Source organism: Mauremys mutica, chromosome 11 (assembly GCF_020497125.1).
Source record: "Mauremys mutica isolate MM-2020 ecotype Southern chromosome 11, ASM2049712v1, whole genome shotgun sequence".
In the NCBI taxonomy this organism is placed as follows: domain Eukaryota; kingdom Metazoa; phylum Chordata; order Testudines; family Geoemydidae; genus Mauremys; species Mauremys mutica.
Genome location: NC_059082.1, coordinates 82826047 through 82845056, shown reverse-complemented (window position 1 = coordinate 82845056; position 19010 = coordinate 82826047). Strand labels below are relative to the sequence as shown.

The 19010-nt window shown below is 49.0% G+C and overlaps 1 protein-coding gene across 1 annotated transcript in view; it reads left to right on the top strand.

The window, feature by feature from the left end:
• Window positions 1-19010, top strand: part of PKD1 (polycystin 1, transient receptor potential channel interacting) — a 138426-nt gene that overhangs the window by 50598 nt on the left and 68818 nt on the right. Inside the window, exons 2-7 of the mRNA XM_044980776.1 lie at window positions 3521-3592; window positions 5139-5210; window positions 7117-7289; window positions 10368-11036; window positions 11848-12031; window positions 17861-18075. Coding sequence (XP_044836711.1) covers window positions 3521-3592; window positions 5139-5210; window positions 7117-7289; window positions 10368-11036; window positions 11848-12031; window positions 17861-18075 — 1385 coding nt within the window. The remainder of the gene's footprint in view (window positions 1-3520; window positions 3593-5138; window positions 5211-7116; window positions 7290-10367; window positions 11037-11847; window positions 12032-17860; window positions 18076-19010) is intronic.

Below are 19010 nucleotides of genomic sequence, written 5' to 3'. Positions count from 1 at the left end.
TTGGCTCTGAAGGTGCGAATGTGCAGCAGCACAGCAGTTTGTCTGGGAGGTGGCTGTAGTTTTGGGGAACAATGTGTGGGAGCTGTCAGGGCTGAAACACTATCTCCCTCTGCCCTGCGCCTGAGGTGCTGTCTGACAGCATAAGCGGGATATTTCCAGACATCTCAAAGGAGAGAACTGAAAAAGAAATACTCTCGCTGTCTCCTTGTTATTGCAAGGAAATTAATTACCACTGTGTGTGCACCCCTCACAGAAGGTACACGGTGCTTGCTAAAGACTTGGCTTGCTGTCAAGCCCATCCTTTCACTGAAGGTATGTCGTGTTTATGCACAGAAATCCTTAATAGCCTGGCTGTTTTCTCCTGTAGGTTAGCTGGGGTCCAGTAGCAGCGAGTAGGTAGGTGGGGGCCAGGGGGATATCCAATACTAGCAATGGTTTTGGCTAGAGGCCAAAGGGAAATCAACGAAATAGTCTAGGACTATTTTGGTGAAAGTGACTGAAGTGGCAGGCGGCCAATCTCGAGCTAACCAGCCTCACGTGGTTTCAGGAGAAGCTGAAGACGTTTAAACATTTGAGTGCTAGGGGCCCAGGAGTGGAGTGTATTTTGAAAGCGTGTTAAAGGAACCCGGTCAAGATAACAATCCCGTAGTTACACGGGGTTGGGGAGGGGAGGGGTGCGTTAGGGTCCTACAACCAAAAGGATTTCAAAAATATAAGTCACTTTCCACCGCTGATGCTGGGTTTTTTTGTTTTGGGGTTGTTGAATTGTGTTTTTTTTGTTTGTTTTTTGGTATTTTATTCATTATTGGAGCTGGTCACATAATGCAGAAAAAAAAGTTACTCAGAATTTTATTGGTGACATTCACTTCAGTTCAGAGGGATGGTCACAAGGCCTATATGCCGCTTAAATCCCACTTAGCCCATAGGGCTGGCTGGCTGCACAAGGATTAATTTCACCCTCCCTGCATAATGGCAAGTTTGGTGAATACACCGTCAAATAACACTGGATGAGCTGTGCTCATCTTAGCATTGTTTTGTGTTCATAGTCAGTTCCACATTTTCTCTGCTGCACTAGCACAACACAGCTGGGTTTGGGTTGCCAACATCTGTTAGATGTTTTTTCTTAAAGTCCCAGACCCTGGAGTCATGTGATTGTGTGAGACCCTCTGCTTTCATTTTTAAAGTTTTCAGCTCTCTTAGTTATGGAGAAAAGCGAGAACACTTGACCCCTAAAGACTCAAAAGCCAGGAGGCAAATGAAACAAAAAATATTTTTAAAATGGCATCATATTTAAATCAATCTTTCAATTTTCGGAGGGGCCTGACTCGCAGTTTTTGAACATTTGAGATTGGCAGTACAAGGGCTCCAGCACTGAAGGGAGAAGGTTTAAATCCACTCAAAAGTCTTTTCTTTTTTTAACCTTCATGAAGCTATCTTTTTCTAGCAGGTTTTGTAAAACTTTTTAGAAAGGATAGACTACATTTATTCGCAAGCAATGCAAAAGCCTCCTTGTAACTATCTATACCTGTCCTCAATAAATTAGATTGTGATGCAATGATTATAGGTAATGTGGGGATAGAGGTGCAAAGCAGAGACCCACGGAAGATAAACTAGAGAAATAAGACAGCATCTCCATGGGGAAGGGATTAAACCTATCTCAACTGGAGCAGCTGGGATCCAATTCCAAAACTCATTTTTTTGTCTTGTGAGTAGGAGTCGTAAATGGTTTTGGAAGTAACTTTGATGTCTGGAAGTTAAATGCCTCCTACACAGAGTGCAGCTCATGCATGTTTGTGAGAGTTTAGCAAAGGATGCTTCATTTTCTGCTATTATCTGGCTAGCCTGAGCAAAGGAAATGCATATTGATTTGACAAACATCGCTGTTGGCTTCTGCCTTTGTGCATTTCTTAATTGTTATTTTGCAACACTCATGTTCCCTTCAGTGGGCTGCTGGAAATTTCTTCTACATATGCTATTAGCTTGGAGGAAAAATCCCCCAGAGAAAGACATCCCAACTCCCCAAATAAATGCCCCTTCCCTGTTAGGCATTCCTGTCACTAATCTCCTAACAACCCCACATTCCCGTGGTTCCAGGACAGTTTTCTGTCTGTTATTTGAAAGGATTGTTGAATTTTGGACTGTGATTTTACCTTGTGTGTTTGGTTAAAAAAATAGAGACCAAATTTAGGTGTCAGAACCATCAGGAGAATTAGAACTTGCTGAATTAAATCAAAGATGCAGCAGCAAAGGGAAATTGCAAGGAATGCCCTAGGAAAGAATTCAGGGTAAAAAAAAAAAAAAAGGCTCTGATTTTTATTCTTTAAGTGGCACCTCTGGAACTTAGGAGAGCTGTAGAGTGGGCCCAGTCCTGTCAGGGAAGCACATGACACCCTGAAGGATCAGCCCATTATGCTTATTCCAACCCCCTTTTCAACCTGATAGTGTAGCTGGTTCAGCATTCAAACAGCTACAAGAACTGTTGTATTTACTAGTAGATAGCTATCTGTGTTATTGGTATTATATTGGTGTATTCAAGGGTCACAGTCAAGTATTTTAGGCTCCCAATTTAGGTTTTGTCCTGTGTTGCAAAACCTAATATAAATAGCAAGGGGTTTTGCTAATTTTTTAGACCATAATTGCAAAGATTTTTTTTTTTTAAACTTAATCTTTTTCTTGCTGGTGCGGTGTTGAACCCACTTCCCCAGCAGCACTGGGTAAGAAACGAGACTCACCGGGAATTAAAATGGAAACTGACTAGTTTGTTTACTTTTAAATGTCACTTAGGTAGGACAGTGAAACAAAGGACATAAATTGAACAGTATAAATCGTGTAAAGTGAATGAGAGGGTGGAAATAGTTCCAGTTTGAATAAGGTGCAGGTTATTAGTAAGACGGGGAAGGTTTAAAATGGTTATTTCCCCGGTGTTCCTTTATATAGAGTTCAATACGGCCCCTGTATTTACTTTAACAAAACATATTTTGTTACTCCTCCTCTTCTAAGTTCTGCAGTCATTAAAAAAGAAAAAAGATTTTTGTATTTAAGCTGAATGCGTCACTCCTGTAATTAATTACCAGTTCTTTGGCACTGACAACACTACATGAAGGTTCCACAGAAAATTCTAAGTATAACTTAATAACTACTTTGTCAAAATTACTCCTTAAAGTAATTTCTTTATGAGGCATATATTAGACTTCAGTTTTAAACTGGTGCCTGAGAATTAGTAATAAATTTGTCATGCCTGTAATTATTGTACTTTAAAAATGTTATGGGAGTATTTTTTTGTGTAGTGATAGGCCTAATTCATATCGACACATAATGCAAAGCTTGGAGCAGTGGATGCTTTATAGCTGGGAAAGGTGTTCTTTTTGGCTGAGATAACTGTTCCGTTTTAATACACCAAGAACTTACTTTCTGTCTGGAATCTGGATGAGTTTGGAGACAGTCTTTTCTAAGCCTCGATGGTGGAAGACAGACACAATGAATTTGCATGATAATAAACTGCACTGTTCTCTTTCTTTAGGGATCTTTCCAATAACAAGATCACCATTTTAGATGTTCAGGCTTTTAAACATCTGACTTCCCTGGAAGAACTGTGAGTACACGTTACCCCTTTGTAGTCTTATGGCAGATTTAAGGCATATTTGAGCAGTTATGTAAAAATCCCTTTTGGTGTCTGGCAAGCTACCCTTGTTCCATAACACTTGCTCTGAGCTTCCTGGCCCTCTATCCCCTATGCCCAGGGCTCAGATGCATCAAAAGCCTATTTTACTGTTTGACACAAGCCTAATTTGTCCAGTACGGAATATGTGCACAGTGCATTTAACTGTATGAGCTAGTGAACTCTCCTGGCATTCAGAAGTTTGGATACAATTTGATTCAACCCAGTGACCAGGCTGGTCGATGGTAGAATGGTCAAGTATTGTAAATGAGGACATAATAAAGGACTAGCCCTGGGGATAGTGGTATCTCAGCATGTTGGTAAGGGGTTTTAGCCCAAATCCCACTGAATTTCTTGGTATCCTGGACCCGGTGCCCCTTTTACCTGGGGTGCTGCCCCCTGGCAGTAATCCCTTTCTCTCAGGGTCTCCCTCTCCCAGGGGAACCCCCACCCACTGTCCCCACCTCACCTCAGTATGTGGCTACTGCCAGTCATTGTCTAGCCCCCATGCCCTGGGGCAGACTGCAGTATCAGCCACTCAGCACTGGCAAGGAGGGTTTGGACCTGCTGCCTTGACCTATCCCTGGGCTGCCCCCTGCAACCCCCCAGTACCTGTTAGCCCAATGCTAGGCCGCAGCCTGGGGCTTTCCAAGCTGGAGCTCCCCAGCTCCTCTGCCTGTCCCCAGCCCTGCTTCACTCCGGTACCTTGTCTAGCTCCCTGCAGCCAGGCCCATCTCCCTCTACAGGCAGAGGGAGACTGTTTGGGCTCCTGGCTCCCAGCCTCTTTATACAGGCCGGCTGTGGCCTGATCGGTGCGTGGCCCAGCTGCAGCTGCTTCCCCCATCAGCCCAGCTTTTAGGGCTGCTTTAAGCCCCGAAGGGCAGGAGCGGGGAACCACCCTGCTACACTAGTGCATTGTTTCCAGCTTCACTCATCTGCATCTCTAGCCCTTGTGGGCTACTTCACAGCCTGTGTGGGCAGCCCTGCCTCAGGCCTCTCCCCCCACTCCCTCCAAAGCCTCTTGCACAGCTACTGCACATGGGAAGCAGAGCCTCCCCCAACCAACCACACCCCCACCCTGAGCTCTTTCCTACTGGCAGCAGGTTGCCTCTTTTATAGCAGGTCTTGTTCCCCTGCTGAAGTCACATGACCTCTCCCAAAAACTCTGCCTTAAAGAGGCCACAGCCCCTTAACAGATGTGCTGCCTAGGGCCTGTAAGGGCCAGCACCTTTTTACATCTGGTTTATTGACTTCTTCACCCCTGAGGGTCTGTTGGCTCCTAGAACCAGTAAGAGAAGGTGGGCTGATGGCAGGACTGTGCCATTAATGACTGTATCTTTGAGATGAAAAGTCCTAGAGCCGGGCCCCCAGCTATCCAAAACTCAGGGTTGGATTTTCATCCTGTAAGAATGGCAGAAAATTATGCTTATCATTATGAATGATTATTAAACTTTTCTTTCCCATTTTCCCTGTGTTACAGAGATATAAGCCACAACATGATTTCTACGTTAGAAGATGGAATATTTGATAATTTATTTAATTTAAGTTACATGTAAGTTCTTGTTCCTTAATCTTCAGCTCTCTGAATATGGCTCTTGTTTTCAGAATTCCCTTCCCCTGGCTCCTACTGCGTCTCAGGTCACTTAGGGTCTGTCTACACTGCAATCAGATGGGTGACTGCAGCACGGGTAGACATACTTGAAGTAGCTTTGATCTAGCTAGCTCCAGTATCAATAGCAGTGAAGCAACAGCAGCATGGGCTAGCACATATCGGGGGTCCTTGGGTGGGGATTATACACCCCGTGCTGTGGTGGCTTCACTGCTCTCATTATTCAAGGTAGCTAGTTCAAAGCTAGCTCGGTAGGTCCGTCAGACTGACAGCTGCAGTTGTGGAATAGATGTACTCTGAGGCTATGTCTACACGGCCCCACAGTTTGGTCTGGGAAGCTGTGAAGAGCTGTGCGCACTGAAGTGCTGCACCGTAACTCCCCTGTGTGAATGCTGTGCCGCTAACTAAAATGTTCCTAGTTCACATGAGTGTGGTTGTGTTTCAAGAGGACAATGTTAACACCAACTAGGAACCTTTTAGTTTGCGCCTGTGCCATCCACAGGGGGAAGTCACACTGCAGCATTTTGATGGGCAGTGCTGTTCTCACCCCTGGAGTCCATGGGGGCAGGGTAGACGAGCCCTCAGGGAGTTTGTAACAGCACAAGTTTTTTAACTGACTTTAGCATTTTCAAAGCATGTGACTGAGAAAAACAAAATGGCTGGGAGCGGCGAGGCTAAATCTCTGCTTGACTTCCGACTGTGGGGCAGGAGCCACAGTAGTCCAACCTGGGACTCAAGGAACTGCCGTTTAGGCTCCTAAGTCACTTAGGTGTTTTTGAAAATGTTTACCCAAAAGGAATAAACCCCAAAGGTGAAATCAACATAATTACAACCTCTGTCACTTGAAATAATTAAACAGACAAGAAGAGTAGAACTTGCAGGGATCTTTTCCCACTGTACTCTTCAAGAGGAATATGCAAATGAGCAAGAATCACTTTCTGTTCTGCATTTTCACTCCTACAGAGCGTTAGGTCCATCGTTGACAGTAATAATAATACTGTGTAGTAGAGCCATGCACCGGGATGAGTGTAGAGTCCTGCAGTGGGACTGGGACCTGGAAGACCTGCAGCCATAATAACGGGAGCGAGATTAAAGAAGAGTTGCACGCAGGACTCTACTATCTAGCTCTTACATAAATAGGAGCATGTGGGTCTTTGTCTTCTTCCTGTGGCTGGGCCACAGGTTGAGAGATCAGTACACTTGCTACATGTACCAGCAAAGGGATTTAATTCTTTAGCTCAAGCAATAGAGGCTTGTGCTTTTAATACAAGAGAACTGGGTTCAAACACTGCTGGCAGCACAACTACAGTTGGTTGTGCAAACATCTTCCCACCTCTGTCCTCTTTGCAGCTGAATGCCAAAGGCTGTAATTTAGGCCAAACACAACTGCAGTTAACATTTCCATCTTTTCATTAAACCGCCACATGACAAAACTGCCACTGCGTTTGCATTTCTTTTTTGATAGATCAGTTTGATTCTCATAGATGTTTTTTAATGACGCTGTAAAAAATCTCCCTTAGCTACAGAGGTTGCTGTTGCAACCAACTGATGTTATAGGGCAGACTATTTTGAATATAGGATCATGGCTGTAATTTACTTCTAATTGCAACAATTATTTGTATTGTGAGAAAAAAGTGCTTGCAGTACTTGCCTAATTCTAGCCTTTAGAAAAATCATGTTAATTATTGCTTGATTCTCTATTCATTAACTCCCCTAGTGAGTCTGTATGAGACATTTCCTTGGAGTGGTGCAGATGGGAACAGGGGGATTTTTATGATGGTGTAATTAACACTTATCGTATGGTTCCCATTGTCAAGTTAATGCATAATCTTCCTCTATTCTGTTCTAGAAACTTAAGTCTGAATCCATTTCTTTGTGACTGCAAACTTTCCTGGCTCCCCCGCTGGGTGGAAGAAAGAAAAGTTAACGTTAGTCAGCTGTTGGATACAAAATGTGCCCAGCCTCCTGAAGTGGCAAACCTTCCTCTTTTCAATGTTTCATTCACCAATGATGTTACTTGTGGTAAGGAAGGGGGATGGGCTCTGGTTTATGGTAAAGGTAAATCTAGTGGAAACATTGAGATCAAAGAGGCTGATACTCCACTAAGGACTCTTCCATCCCTCAAGTCATCTCAGCCAGTTCTCATCTAGCCCACTCAGTAGCGGCGGCAAGTCATTCTCATCTGATGGCTCGTTGGTGAATCTCAGACAAGGTCCTGGTAGACTGGAATCCGTATCAGTAATGGGGCTCCTCTGTTGTGTGTCTCAGCAGAGAGGCTAAGGATTGGATGGGCCAGGGGCAGGAAGCTGCTGTCTTTTCACCCCTAGAGGAGGTTCCTCCAAGCTACCTTAGAGGCACATTGGTGGGGCAGTGAGGGGGAATCTTGTGCTCCGGTTGCCCATGCCACACCTGTGGTGTGGACAAAGAGGGCTTCATTTTCCCAGCAGCTAGCACCTTTCAGCAGCACATTTTTGCCTAAATACGCACTGCATTTCACCTTTATTTTTATCTCCGCTTCTCTGCTCAGACCAGAGATCAGTGCCTGCCATGCCAGTGACTTTATTAAGGGAGTCCCCATTCACTGAGAATAGGGCTGAGACCAGTAAACTCATTACTCACAGGCCACCAAAGCAACCACCAGATGGTGGCCTCTATGTCCTTTTTCCTTAGGCCCCAATTCATCAAAGCAAGTAAGCACGTGCTTAACTAATTGAAATCCCTCTGAAGTCAATGGGACGTTAGCATATGCTGAGTAGGGATGGAGATGAGCAACTGCATAAATACTCTGCTGAATCAAGGCCTTAATCTGAACAATAGACTTTCCTCTAAGGCAGAGGTCTCAAACTCAATTTACCTTAAGGCCAGTGCCAGTCCTCAAATCCTCCCAGCGGGCCAAGGTCACTCATGCCGCCCAGAACCCACCCCCCAAAAATTCACCCCCCCCAAAAAAAACCCTCCGCCTTCTACCTACGTAAGGCTCTGGAACGGAGTTAGGGTGGGGAAGGAGGTCTGGGGTAGGGGATTGGGGTGCAGGCTCTGGGAGGGAGTCTGGGTGCGGGAGCGGGTCTGGGGTGCAGGCTCTGGGATGGAGTGTGGGGGCTGGGGGGTGTGGGGAGGGGGAAGGAGGTGCAGGCTCTGGGAGGGAGTTTGGAGGTGGAAGGGGGTGTGGGAAGGGGAAAGGGAAGGGGGTGCAGGCTCTGGGAGGGAGTTTGGGGGCAGGAGGGGGTATGTGGGGAGGGTGTGAGGGTGCAGGCTCTGGGAGGGAGTCAGGGGTGTGGCACTTACCTGGGGGCCCCCACATGCTTCTGCCCCCAGGCACCGCCCTCACAGCGTCCCATTGGCCGCAGAGGCACTTGGGGGGGGCAGTGCGAGGAGGCACAGCCCCGCCACGCCCTGCTCCTAGGCCACAGGGAGGGACCGGCAGCCACTGGAGTGAGCAGGCAGGTGCCACTCAGCTCCGCTGCGCTGCCTGGGCCCCTGAGGGGAGAGCACCTGGGAGCGGCAGGTGGGGCCAAGGGAGAGACCCGGCCCCAAAACTGCTGGAGCCCTGCGGGCCACATTGGGTTGGCTCACGGGCTGCAGAGGGCTGGGAGTTTGAGAACCCTGCTTTAAGGTGTCCCAGAGAAGATGAAGTCCTGCCATGAGTGCAGGGGACTGGACGCAATGACCTCTCAAGGCTGACACCTCTGCTCCTCAGGCAGAGTGGAACTTCCTACCGTAAGGATAAAGCTGGTGTGTGTGGGAGACAGAGCTTTGTCAGGGGCCAGGACTGGCAGGCACTTAGATTCTGCGGTGAAGAGGGCAGGATAAGAACTTGTATAGAACAGGGTTTGGGAAATGCCCTTGTAGTTGTAGCTGTGTTGGTCTCAGGGTATTAGAGAAACAAGTTGGGTGAGGTAATAGCAGAGCTGTGGGTGCCTGGAAAGCTTGTTTCTCTCACCAACAGAATTTGGGCCAATAAAATATAGTACCTCAGTCACCTTGTCTCTCTTTGGGAAATACGGGCAGTTGTTAATGGCTAGCGCTGATCACATGTGGCCCATGGGATGTAATTGGCCTAGTATTTTTAAAAAGGTACTTTCCAAGCATCTATAATCATAACAAGGGGCTTTTCTCATGCATTTCTAAATAGGTAGCATGGCTCAATGACTGTCCTGGGGTTTCAGCGAGACCCGGGCAGGCAGATGGGATCATTATGGGAAACCGACACGAGGACAGCAGTGTTGAGATGTTTTGGGAGCACTGTTGTAGCAACAGTCAGAGACAGACCAGTAAACATGCCTCAATTGCGTGGGCAGAATTGGACGCGAGGCAAGGAAATCCCAGCTGGGCTGAGGCTGTGTACGCTGCAAAATCAGTGTGTGTTTGTGGCAGGGAAAAACCCCCACCCATCTTAGGCAGGTCAAGAGTTGGGGAACACAAGTGAATAAGTTACTGCCCTGGGAATGGGATCTGCTGTGTATATCTGTGTTTGGGGTGTGTGTGTGCATCATGTGACTATGTGTGTGTACCCATGTGCCTGTAGGTTTATATCCTCTGCTTATCCATAGCACAGGATGGGGCAGCAGAAGCTTCACCCATATACTGCCCTGTTGGGGTGCCAATGTGCATGCACCGCTGCTTGGCTGGGTGTGGGCTTATTGCTCAGATACCAGTGAATTTAAGTGAATGACACCGGGCCCTGCAGAGAATTGGCAGCAGAACCAGGAAGAGAACCCACCCCCCACGTGCTAGCCACACTCACTCCGAAGCAGGGACTCAGGATCAGATCAGCTTCATACCCTGTGGGAGTGGAATATTCTCTGTGGTACTCTTTATTTACTGTGCCTTGCTACTCCATAAATCTGTGCTGATGGCCGGGTTTTCCTGTCGTCACCGCTACAAAGGGATTGGCAAACGCCACGGGTGGATTAAAGGGTTCCCAAGCAAGACTGCAATAGGAAATGCTCAGAATAGAAACCCTCTGCTGTGTAGTCTCCCTGCAGCTCCCGGCCTGGGGAAAGTCCACTTGCAGAGGTGTGGTGTCTAACTGAGGGTTCCGATGAGTTATGGCCTGGTGTGGTCAGTTCGCAGCAGGCTTCTCTGTTCTTTCCCCTCTAGGAGCGCCTTACATAGCATGCGTGACCGACAACTCCACAGGGGCAGCCGAGTCCGTCATCCTCTTCGTGACCGTTCCTTCTGCAAACCTCAGCGAGGAGACCTGCAGCGCCCTCTGCTATGCTGAAGCCCAGGAGTACGGCGGCTTTGGTGACCAGGAGCAGTGTCTGTGCGGTGTGGCCCTTGAACCAAATTCTTCCTCCGGTTGTTTGCCGTTTTGCACTGAGGACTCTGCTAGGCGGGCCTGTGGTGGCCCTTCCCTTGTCCGCTCTATCTTCCCAGCACGGCTGCACGCCTCTTTCACAGGTCCCCACCGCCCTCACAGCCTTCACCACATGTTGGCCTTCAATGTCAGTATTCCAGTTGCTGTCAGCACTTTACAGTGGGACTTCGGGGATGGATCCGGGCTTCTCAACACTACCAAAAACGCAGCGCTCCATCAGTACGCCTTGCCCGGGCGCTACAACGTCACTGTCACCCTCTTTGTGGGTGCCAGGGTCACCTCCGTGCAGACAGACGTTGAGGTGGTGGCTCCCCCAGAGCAGATAGACCTGCAGTGTCCTACCCTGGTCAGGACGAATGAAAGCCTGGACCTACGGATCAGGAATAGGGGTGGCACCAGCCTAGCAGTTGTGTATAGTATTACTGCAGAGACTGAAGAACCGGGCAAAGGTGAGTCGAGTTTGGCTGATGAGGTGCCTGCTGAAGTTGGTTTGGGCTGGGTGGAGGGAAGAATTACACTGAGAACTGGTTCCTCCAAAAATTCCTTCCTTTCGAGGCCCTGCCAGCACCGGGAATGAAGGGCCCACGTGACCGCTGCCCTGCATCTTGAGTACTTATACATCACTGCCAATTGAGTAAGATCTTCTGGCGGCATTTTGCACCCACGTTGCACTGGTGGAAAGGAATGCACAAGACACAGGGCACCGGAGAACCAGACCCACTCAGTCCAGATAGACCAGGCATTCTCAGTACCCAGGGTTTCTTCCACTCCCCCAGCACCTTTTTAGTCATCTAGTCAATCTCGCTAGGCGTGCCCTGGAGAACCCTTGTGTGGCCATGCCCATCTGCACTACAGTATCTGAGCACCTCAAGCGTCTTTTCTTTACATCTTCCTCATATCCTTCCCTACCTCCTCCTCATTCACTCTTCTCTAAATTCTTTCTGCCTTAGTCACATTTTCACATGCCCCAGATTATGTAACAACCTCCACCCACTATGGCCCATTCATGGGGTAAGAACCCACGCCTCTCAGCACCAAATGCACAAGCCCCTGCGGCTGGAGCTAAGGGAGTAAGACAAAGGGCTGGTACTTCTAATCGGTTCCTTAGGGTTAGGGTCCACTAGAGGGAGACATGGTCACACCTGCGAGCTGATGTCTTACACTTGCATTGTGGGGTCTCGCCGGTGGGTCGGGCATCCCACCTTCCAACACATGTCCACCTCAGGGGCTTCAAGCTTTGTTTTTTTTCCCCTCATACAGTGGTTCACCCAATGTGCCCGTCAGATGGCCTGGTCTTCCCCGGCAACAATCACTGCTACCAACTGGTGGTGGAGAAGGCCCAGTGGCTGGAGGCCCAACAGCACTGCCAGGTCCATGGTGATGGAGAGCTGGCTTTCGTGAGCAGTCCTGAGATGAAGAGTTTCTTGGTCTCTCATGTCATCAGGTTAGCGAGTGCAGTCACGGCTGGGATTTGCTATGGGCAGGGTCATTGCCTGGTGCAGCTTCGTGCCATTCTCACGGCACCCACAGTCCAAGGGGCACCTGTGCTCTGCAGGGATTGGCAGCAGACAAAGGAAGGGGTGTTATGACCCCAAGGTGAATTTACCTGTTGGCTGGGCATAGCTGGCTCTGCTGATTAGCCCCCCCACCCCCTTACTCCCTGGAGTGTCTGGGAACCATAGAATCATAGAAGATCAGGGTTGGAAGGGACCTCAGGAGGTATCTAGTCCAACCCCTGCTCAAAGCAGGACCAACACCAACTAAATCATCCCAGCCAGGGGCTTTGTCAAGCCGGGCCTTAAAAACCTCTAAGGATGGAGATTCCACCACCTCCCAGGGTAACCCATTCCAGTGCTGCACCACCCTCCTAGTGAAATAGTGTTTCCTAATATCCAACCTAGACCTCCCCCACTGCAACTTGAGACCATTGCTCCTTGTTCTGTCATCTGCCACCACTGAGAGCAGCCGAGCTCCATCCTCTTTGGAACTCCCCTTCGGGTAGTTGAAGGCTGCTATCAAATCCCCCCGATTCTTCTCTTCTGCAGACTAAACCTGCCCAGTTCCCTCAGCCTCTCCTCGTAAGTCATGTGCCCCAGCCCCCTAATCATTTTCGTTGCCCTCCGCTGGACTCTTTCCAAATTGTCCACACCCCTTCTGTAGTGGGGGGCCCCAAAACTAGACACAATACTCCAGATGTGGCCTCACCAGTGTCAAATAGAGGGGAATAATCACTTCTCTCGATCTGCTGGCAATGCTCCTACTAATGCAGCCCAATATGCCGTTAGCCTTCTTGGCAACAAGAGCACACCGATGACTCATATCCAGCTTCTTGTCCACTGTAATTGCAGGTCCTTTTCTGCAGAACTGCCTCTTAGCCAGTTGGTCCCCAGGCTGTAGCAGTGCCTGGGTTTCTTCTGTCCTAAGTGCAGGACTCTGCACTTGTCCTTGTTGAACCTCATCAGATTTCTTTTGGCCCAATCCTCCAATTTGTCTAGGTCACTCTGGACCCTATCCTTACACTCTGATGTATCTACCTCTTCCTCCAGCTTAGTGTCATCCACAAACTTGCTGTCCATGGGTGCAATCCATCCCATCATCCCGATCATTAATGAAGATGTTGAACAAAACCGGCCCTGGGGCACTCCGATTGATACCGGCTGCCAGCTAGACATGGAGCCATTGATCACTACCCGTTGACCCGATGATCTAGCCAGCTTTCTATCCACCTTACAGTCCATTCATCCAGACCATACTTTTTTAACTTGCTGGCAAGAATACTGTGGGAGACCGTATCAAAAGCTTTGCTAAAGTCAAGATACATCACGTCCACCACTTTCCCCATATCCACAGAGCCAGTTATCTCATCATAGAAGGCAATCGTGGTCAGGCATGACTGTCCTTGGTGAATCCACGCTGTCTGTTCCTGATCACCTTCCTCTCCTCCAAGTGCTTCAAAATGGATTCCTTGAAGACCTGCTCCATTTTTCCAGGGACTGAGGTGAAGCTGACCAGTCTGTAGTTCCCCAGATTCTCCTTCTTCCCTTTTTTAATGATGGGCACTATCTAAAGATGGGAGAAGCAGTGCAATATGTCAGGGTTACTGCAACCATTCATCAGAAACCCAGCCTCCCAGGGCATGTGTTCTTGGGGCTGGGGATGGCAGAATATAGTTGCATCAGGGTTACTGCATCCAATGAGGAAAATGCTGAGGTCTGGGTGAAGGTGGAAGGTTGTCACTGAATGAGTAGGAGGAAGGTACTGGAATAAGCACAGCCGTACCGCAGCATCCCTGTCTGTGACCCTGGAGTGACGACTGAGTTTGTTAGGAATTAAATCCCGCTAGAGAAGCATTTTATTCTGGTTTATTGCGTATGGATTGTTTGAAAGAGACCTTGGAAACCCCATTCCCTGTCTGCTCTCTGTGGGCATTTAAGAACTCAGGTCCTTTTAGTGAGGATCAAAGTTTGCCCTATGTTCCTTAGCTGCAATTTCCCAGCGCCCCGAACTTTGGCAGCGCCCTCCACCCCAGACTTGGCAGCAGGGCTCTGCATGTCCTGTTTGCAAAGTGCTTCAGGAGTCGTGGTGACAGGAGGCAGGCGCCATAGAAAGAAAAAGGTGATGCCGTGAGCCTGCCTCTCTCCATTGAGTCTCACGCAGCTGCCCAGTCACATGGTGTCCGCCTCAGCCGAAGACCTTTTCGAGACAGAGCAGCCCACCTCCCCAAGTGTTGGGTTTTGAAGGCATCTGTTCCACCTCACAGCCAGCGCTTTCTAAACAGGCAGCATGGAACGTGTCAGCCTTTGATGAAATCCACCCCACAAATGCCCTTTCTGCAACCAGCCACCTTAAAGGAGAAGTGCTCAGACCTTCCCAGGGGCCTGACAGCTCCATGCAGATGCAGATATTGGCGGGGGCTTCTTAATAAACACGTCCGAGAAAGCACACGAGACTGGAGCAGCTGCATGTGATGTAGCCTTTGAACAGGCCTGCCCTGGGCCCAATGACCTTTCTCCTGAACTTGTTTTCTTGTGTTGCTCCATTCACACTGGGATTGATCCCGAGATTACAAACATGTGCGCCCAGCAAGGCCAAGTGAGAGGAGCCCATCCTTTCCGAAGGGTTAGGAGCTGGTCATTCGGTGCACTGATTTATCTCGCATTGCGTGCAGGGCTTTGGATGGACTGCAGTGGCAATGAAATCATGAGACCTAGAAAGGAGCGAGCCGACCAAGCTGTTTCCCAGCTGCCGCAGCTCATTGTTCTCCACTCCGGCTCCCTTCTTCTCTTTATTTATTTATTAATTTATTAATCCGTTCAGATAAACATGAATGAGACGATTCCAGGATTTGATTTCCCTGGCGATAAAATGGAAATGAAGTATAAGCCATGGTTTTTTGGAACGCGTGACTTCCAGGGTTTCTTGTGGGAAAATGACAGAAGCAAAAATCTGTTTCCCATTAGCGCACACGGCAGTTATGGTCACTCTCTTCTCTTCCTCTCGCCCGTCATTTGATGATCTTTCCCAGAACCAGTGTGCTCTGAACCAGTTCTCCCCACCAAGAACCAGGGCTCTGTGAACCAGTTCCCCCACACCTACAACCAGTGACTCTCCCCTTCCAAAATGCTGGAACTTTTCCTCTCCTTCCAGTGACCCAAGATAGACAGATCATTAGTTCTCAAGAAATGCTACTGCTGTAATAAAGAAAGTGCAGTCCAGCTCCTACTTCAGCTGAGAGAATTTACCCTGATTTAGAGATACTGGACCCACCAGCCGGGGAGGGGACAAGGGAATTGTCCAGTCAATCTTGGTTGGTTTGTTTCTTTTTTTAATTTTTTTATTTTTGATGACTTGCAGTTAGATCAAAGCTGGAATTAGAAAAGGAAAAACTCTATTGGGTTTTACTGATGACAGCAAATAGGCTGTTTCCTAGCCCGCTCTCCTTAATCCCTTCCAGTGTTTCAGGAACAGAGCACAGCAATTATTTGTTCTTTTAATCTGATTTGTGATAAAAATGACTGATTCACAGAACAATTATGTTCATCGTTGTTTTTCAGTATGACCTCATTAATCATGTCTAAGGCTACAATTTAATCACGGGTATTTTTAGTAAAAGTCATGGACGGGTCACGGGCAAGAAACAAAAAATCACGGCCCATGACCCGTCCATGACTTATACCATAAATACCCCTGATTGACTCTTTGTGGGGGAGGGGCGCTGTGAGGGGGGCTCTGTGAAGGGGGCACTGTGTGGGGCAAGTCTACGGCACCAACTGTGTGTGGAGCCCCGGGGGCCTGTTGCCACTCCCGCCGCCTGGGGGGAGCCCCGGGGACCCGCTGCTGATCCAGCAGCAGCCTGGGCGGGAGGGAAGCCCCAGAGGGCCAGTGGCTGTTCTGGCCACCATGGGGGGAAGCCCTGGGGCCAGCCGCTGAGCTTTGGCTGCTCCTGCCGCCCCCAGGGCCAGCCACATCGGCCGCTGCTCGGGGAGTCCCGGGCAGGGCCGGCTCTAGGCACCAGTGCTCCAAGCATGTGCTTGGGGTGGCACTTTCCAAGGGGCGGCACTCTGGCCTCCTTTTTTTTTTTTGCTTGGAGTGCAAATGCAGGGAGCCGGCCCCGAGCGGAGGTGAACTGCAGCGGTGGGGGGCACGGTGCGGGGTGTGGGGAGGGCCGCAGGAAGTAACCCGGGGTGGGCAGAAGAACCGCTCCCCTCCTAGATCATCTCTGCCTCCTCCCCTGAGCGCACCGCCACTCCGCTTCTCCCCCCTCCCTCCCAGGTAAGCCTGGGAAGGAGGAGTAGGAGGGGAAATGCGGCATGCCCGGGGGGAGAAGGTGGGGCCGAGGATTTGGGGAAGGGGTTGGAATGGGGCGGGGAAGGAGCAGAGTTGGGGCGGGGGGAAATTTTTTTGCTTGGGGTGGCAAAAAACTTGGAGCCGGCCGTGGTCCCGGGGGTCAGCTGCCGGGAGCTTCCAGAACAGTGGCTGGTGCGGCTGGCTGCAGGGGCGTCCAAACGGCTGCCTTCAGAGCCGCTCCAGCAGTCTGGCTGTCCCCAGGGCCGCCCGAGCAGCTGTCCCCAGGGCCGCTGCTTGGGCACCCCTGGGGTCAGCCACACTGGCCGCTGCGGAAGTCACGGAGGTTGCAGGAAGTGACAGAATCTGTGACTTCCGCAACCTCCGTGGCATACACGCAGCCTTAATCATGTCATCTGGTACAGACTTGGTGGTGGAGAGACACCAATTATCTTCTTAGGCTGCTCTTTGCAAAGCAGCTTGCAAAGCACTACCTTGTGAGCATCTCAGATTTCAAAAGTGAAGCAGTGATGGGTGCGATTTGGAGGGGATACCTTTGAGGTGATGGTACAGGTGGTGCAGGGAAGGGTCGACACGCAATGCTTTCTGCTGTGAGTTAATATGGAACAAATGCCTTAGCATACGAGCACTCTCTTTTGGGTGAGATGTAAAGCAGAAGTTCCTGGCTGCCTTTGACCAGTGGAGATCCTACAGGATTTTCCACAAGAGCCAACTTTGGTGGTCAGCCAAAATTCCAAATTGGGCAGTTATATTCCAATGACCTAAATCAATCCTGGCAGTTTCCACTGTATGGGACATTCTTCTTCACTTCCATGTCCTACATCGCTTTGCTCTGCTCTTGTATTCTATGGTGTTAAACTGCACCAACGCTATTCCCAACTCTAGTGTTACTGGAGAATACTGTAGTAGCTTTTCTTAATGAGAAGTCCCTATAGGTGAAATGCAAGGTTTGTAAAAGATATAGGCAGCGCTGACAGGTAATGGAACTTCTCCTTTATCTACAGTGCAGCTGTTCAGGAGAGCCCATGTTCTATCCCCAGCATCATCAGGAGATTCCAAGTGCAACTCAATGACATGTGTGAAGATGCTACATGGTCCCAGCTTTGCTATATTATTATATGGCAGATTCTGGTAGTGCACCCATCACCATGGCATCTGAGCTCCTTAGGAGGCAGCTTGCCTTATGAATTAAATGCCTTTATAACTATGGCTTTAACTCATTAGCAGGTCACAATATGGTTTGCTACTTAGGAGACTGTCTTTCAATAATCACGTCCTTGAGGTAGAATGAGCATCACAATCATTTAGTAATTAAAAGGGCTCTTTGAATATTTTGACTGACCCATGGATGGAAGCTGTTGTTACGGTTATTTTCATCGAGAACCCTGGATGGATGGAGTCTGTCCCAGATCCTTTCAATACTTGTGATTTCCTGAAAATTCTGGCATTCTTTTGCATTGTTTTGAAGGGGCCTTGATGTCTGGATCGGATTCAATGATTTTGCAAGTGCTGGAGCTCAGCAGAGGGGCGAAGGATTTAATCTGGAGAGCTGTCAGAACTGGCTGCCAGGAGAGCCCCATCCATCAAACGCTGACCACTGTGTCCGGATGGGCCCGACGGGCCAATGCAACACCGACCTGTGCATGGCCAAGCACAGCTATGTGTGCGAGTACAAGCCAAAAGGTGGGCTCTCCCGCTGCCCTGCTCTCAGCAGGCCTTCTGCACCTGGGTCCTGGTGGGAGGCGGCATGTGTCAGTCCAAAGCGAAGGGCCCCATTGTTTTTCTGGTTAATCATCTTTGTTAGATGGAAGTTGGGAATTTCCGAGCCTCTTACAAATGTTCTGGACGTAAAAGCATGTTCTGTGGAGTCCCCAGAAGGAAGGCAGAATGGGCCAAATGGCCTATTTTATTGCCACCTACAGTATTTGAGCGTGCACTAGTTTGGAAGCGCAGATACCAGGCTTGAGTGCATAGAATAGGTCATTGCTCACTTCAAGCCTAACCTAGTAAGTAGGACAACCCATTGATTTGTAATTCAGACACGACTAGCAGCCCTAGGAGAACAGCCAACTGACTCGCCAGCAGTTGGTGTTTCTCTTGTGGGTTTTGAAGCAGGAAACTTGCACACTGATGGAGCTGCAGCCCAGCCCGCTAACCCCTCCCAAGTGTCTAAAATGTTCTCTAAAAATACGCACATACTGGGTTATCACCCAAAGACATGGCCTCAGATTCTGAATAAAACACACACAAAATATCATGGAGAAACATGCTCTCAGGCAGTGGGTCTTGAAGTGTATAGTCCCCATATGTCACAACAAACTCCCTCTCACTGCTGGGAAGTTAGGGAGGAAGACCGAACAAAACATGGCTGCACCATGCGCTTTTTCATTCTTTGGTCTTTTTCTATGTTAATGGCTTGTGCAGCACCCCAATTGTCTCTGCCTAGAAAGGGGAGGCATTTTACACAGGCATTTCCTATGATTTTATTGGATATTTTTTTCAGTTTGCACATGAAGGGCAATAAAAGCCTCACGGCAGCAAGTCTCGGAGCCCGGGTCAACTGACTCAGGCTCTCGGGGCTCAGGCTGCGGGGCTAAAAATAGCACTGTAGACAGTTG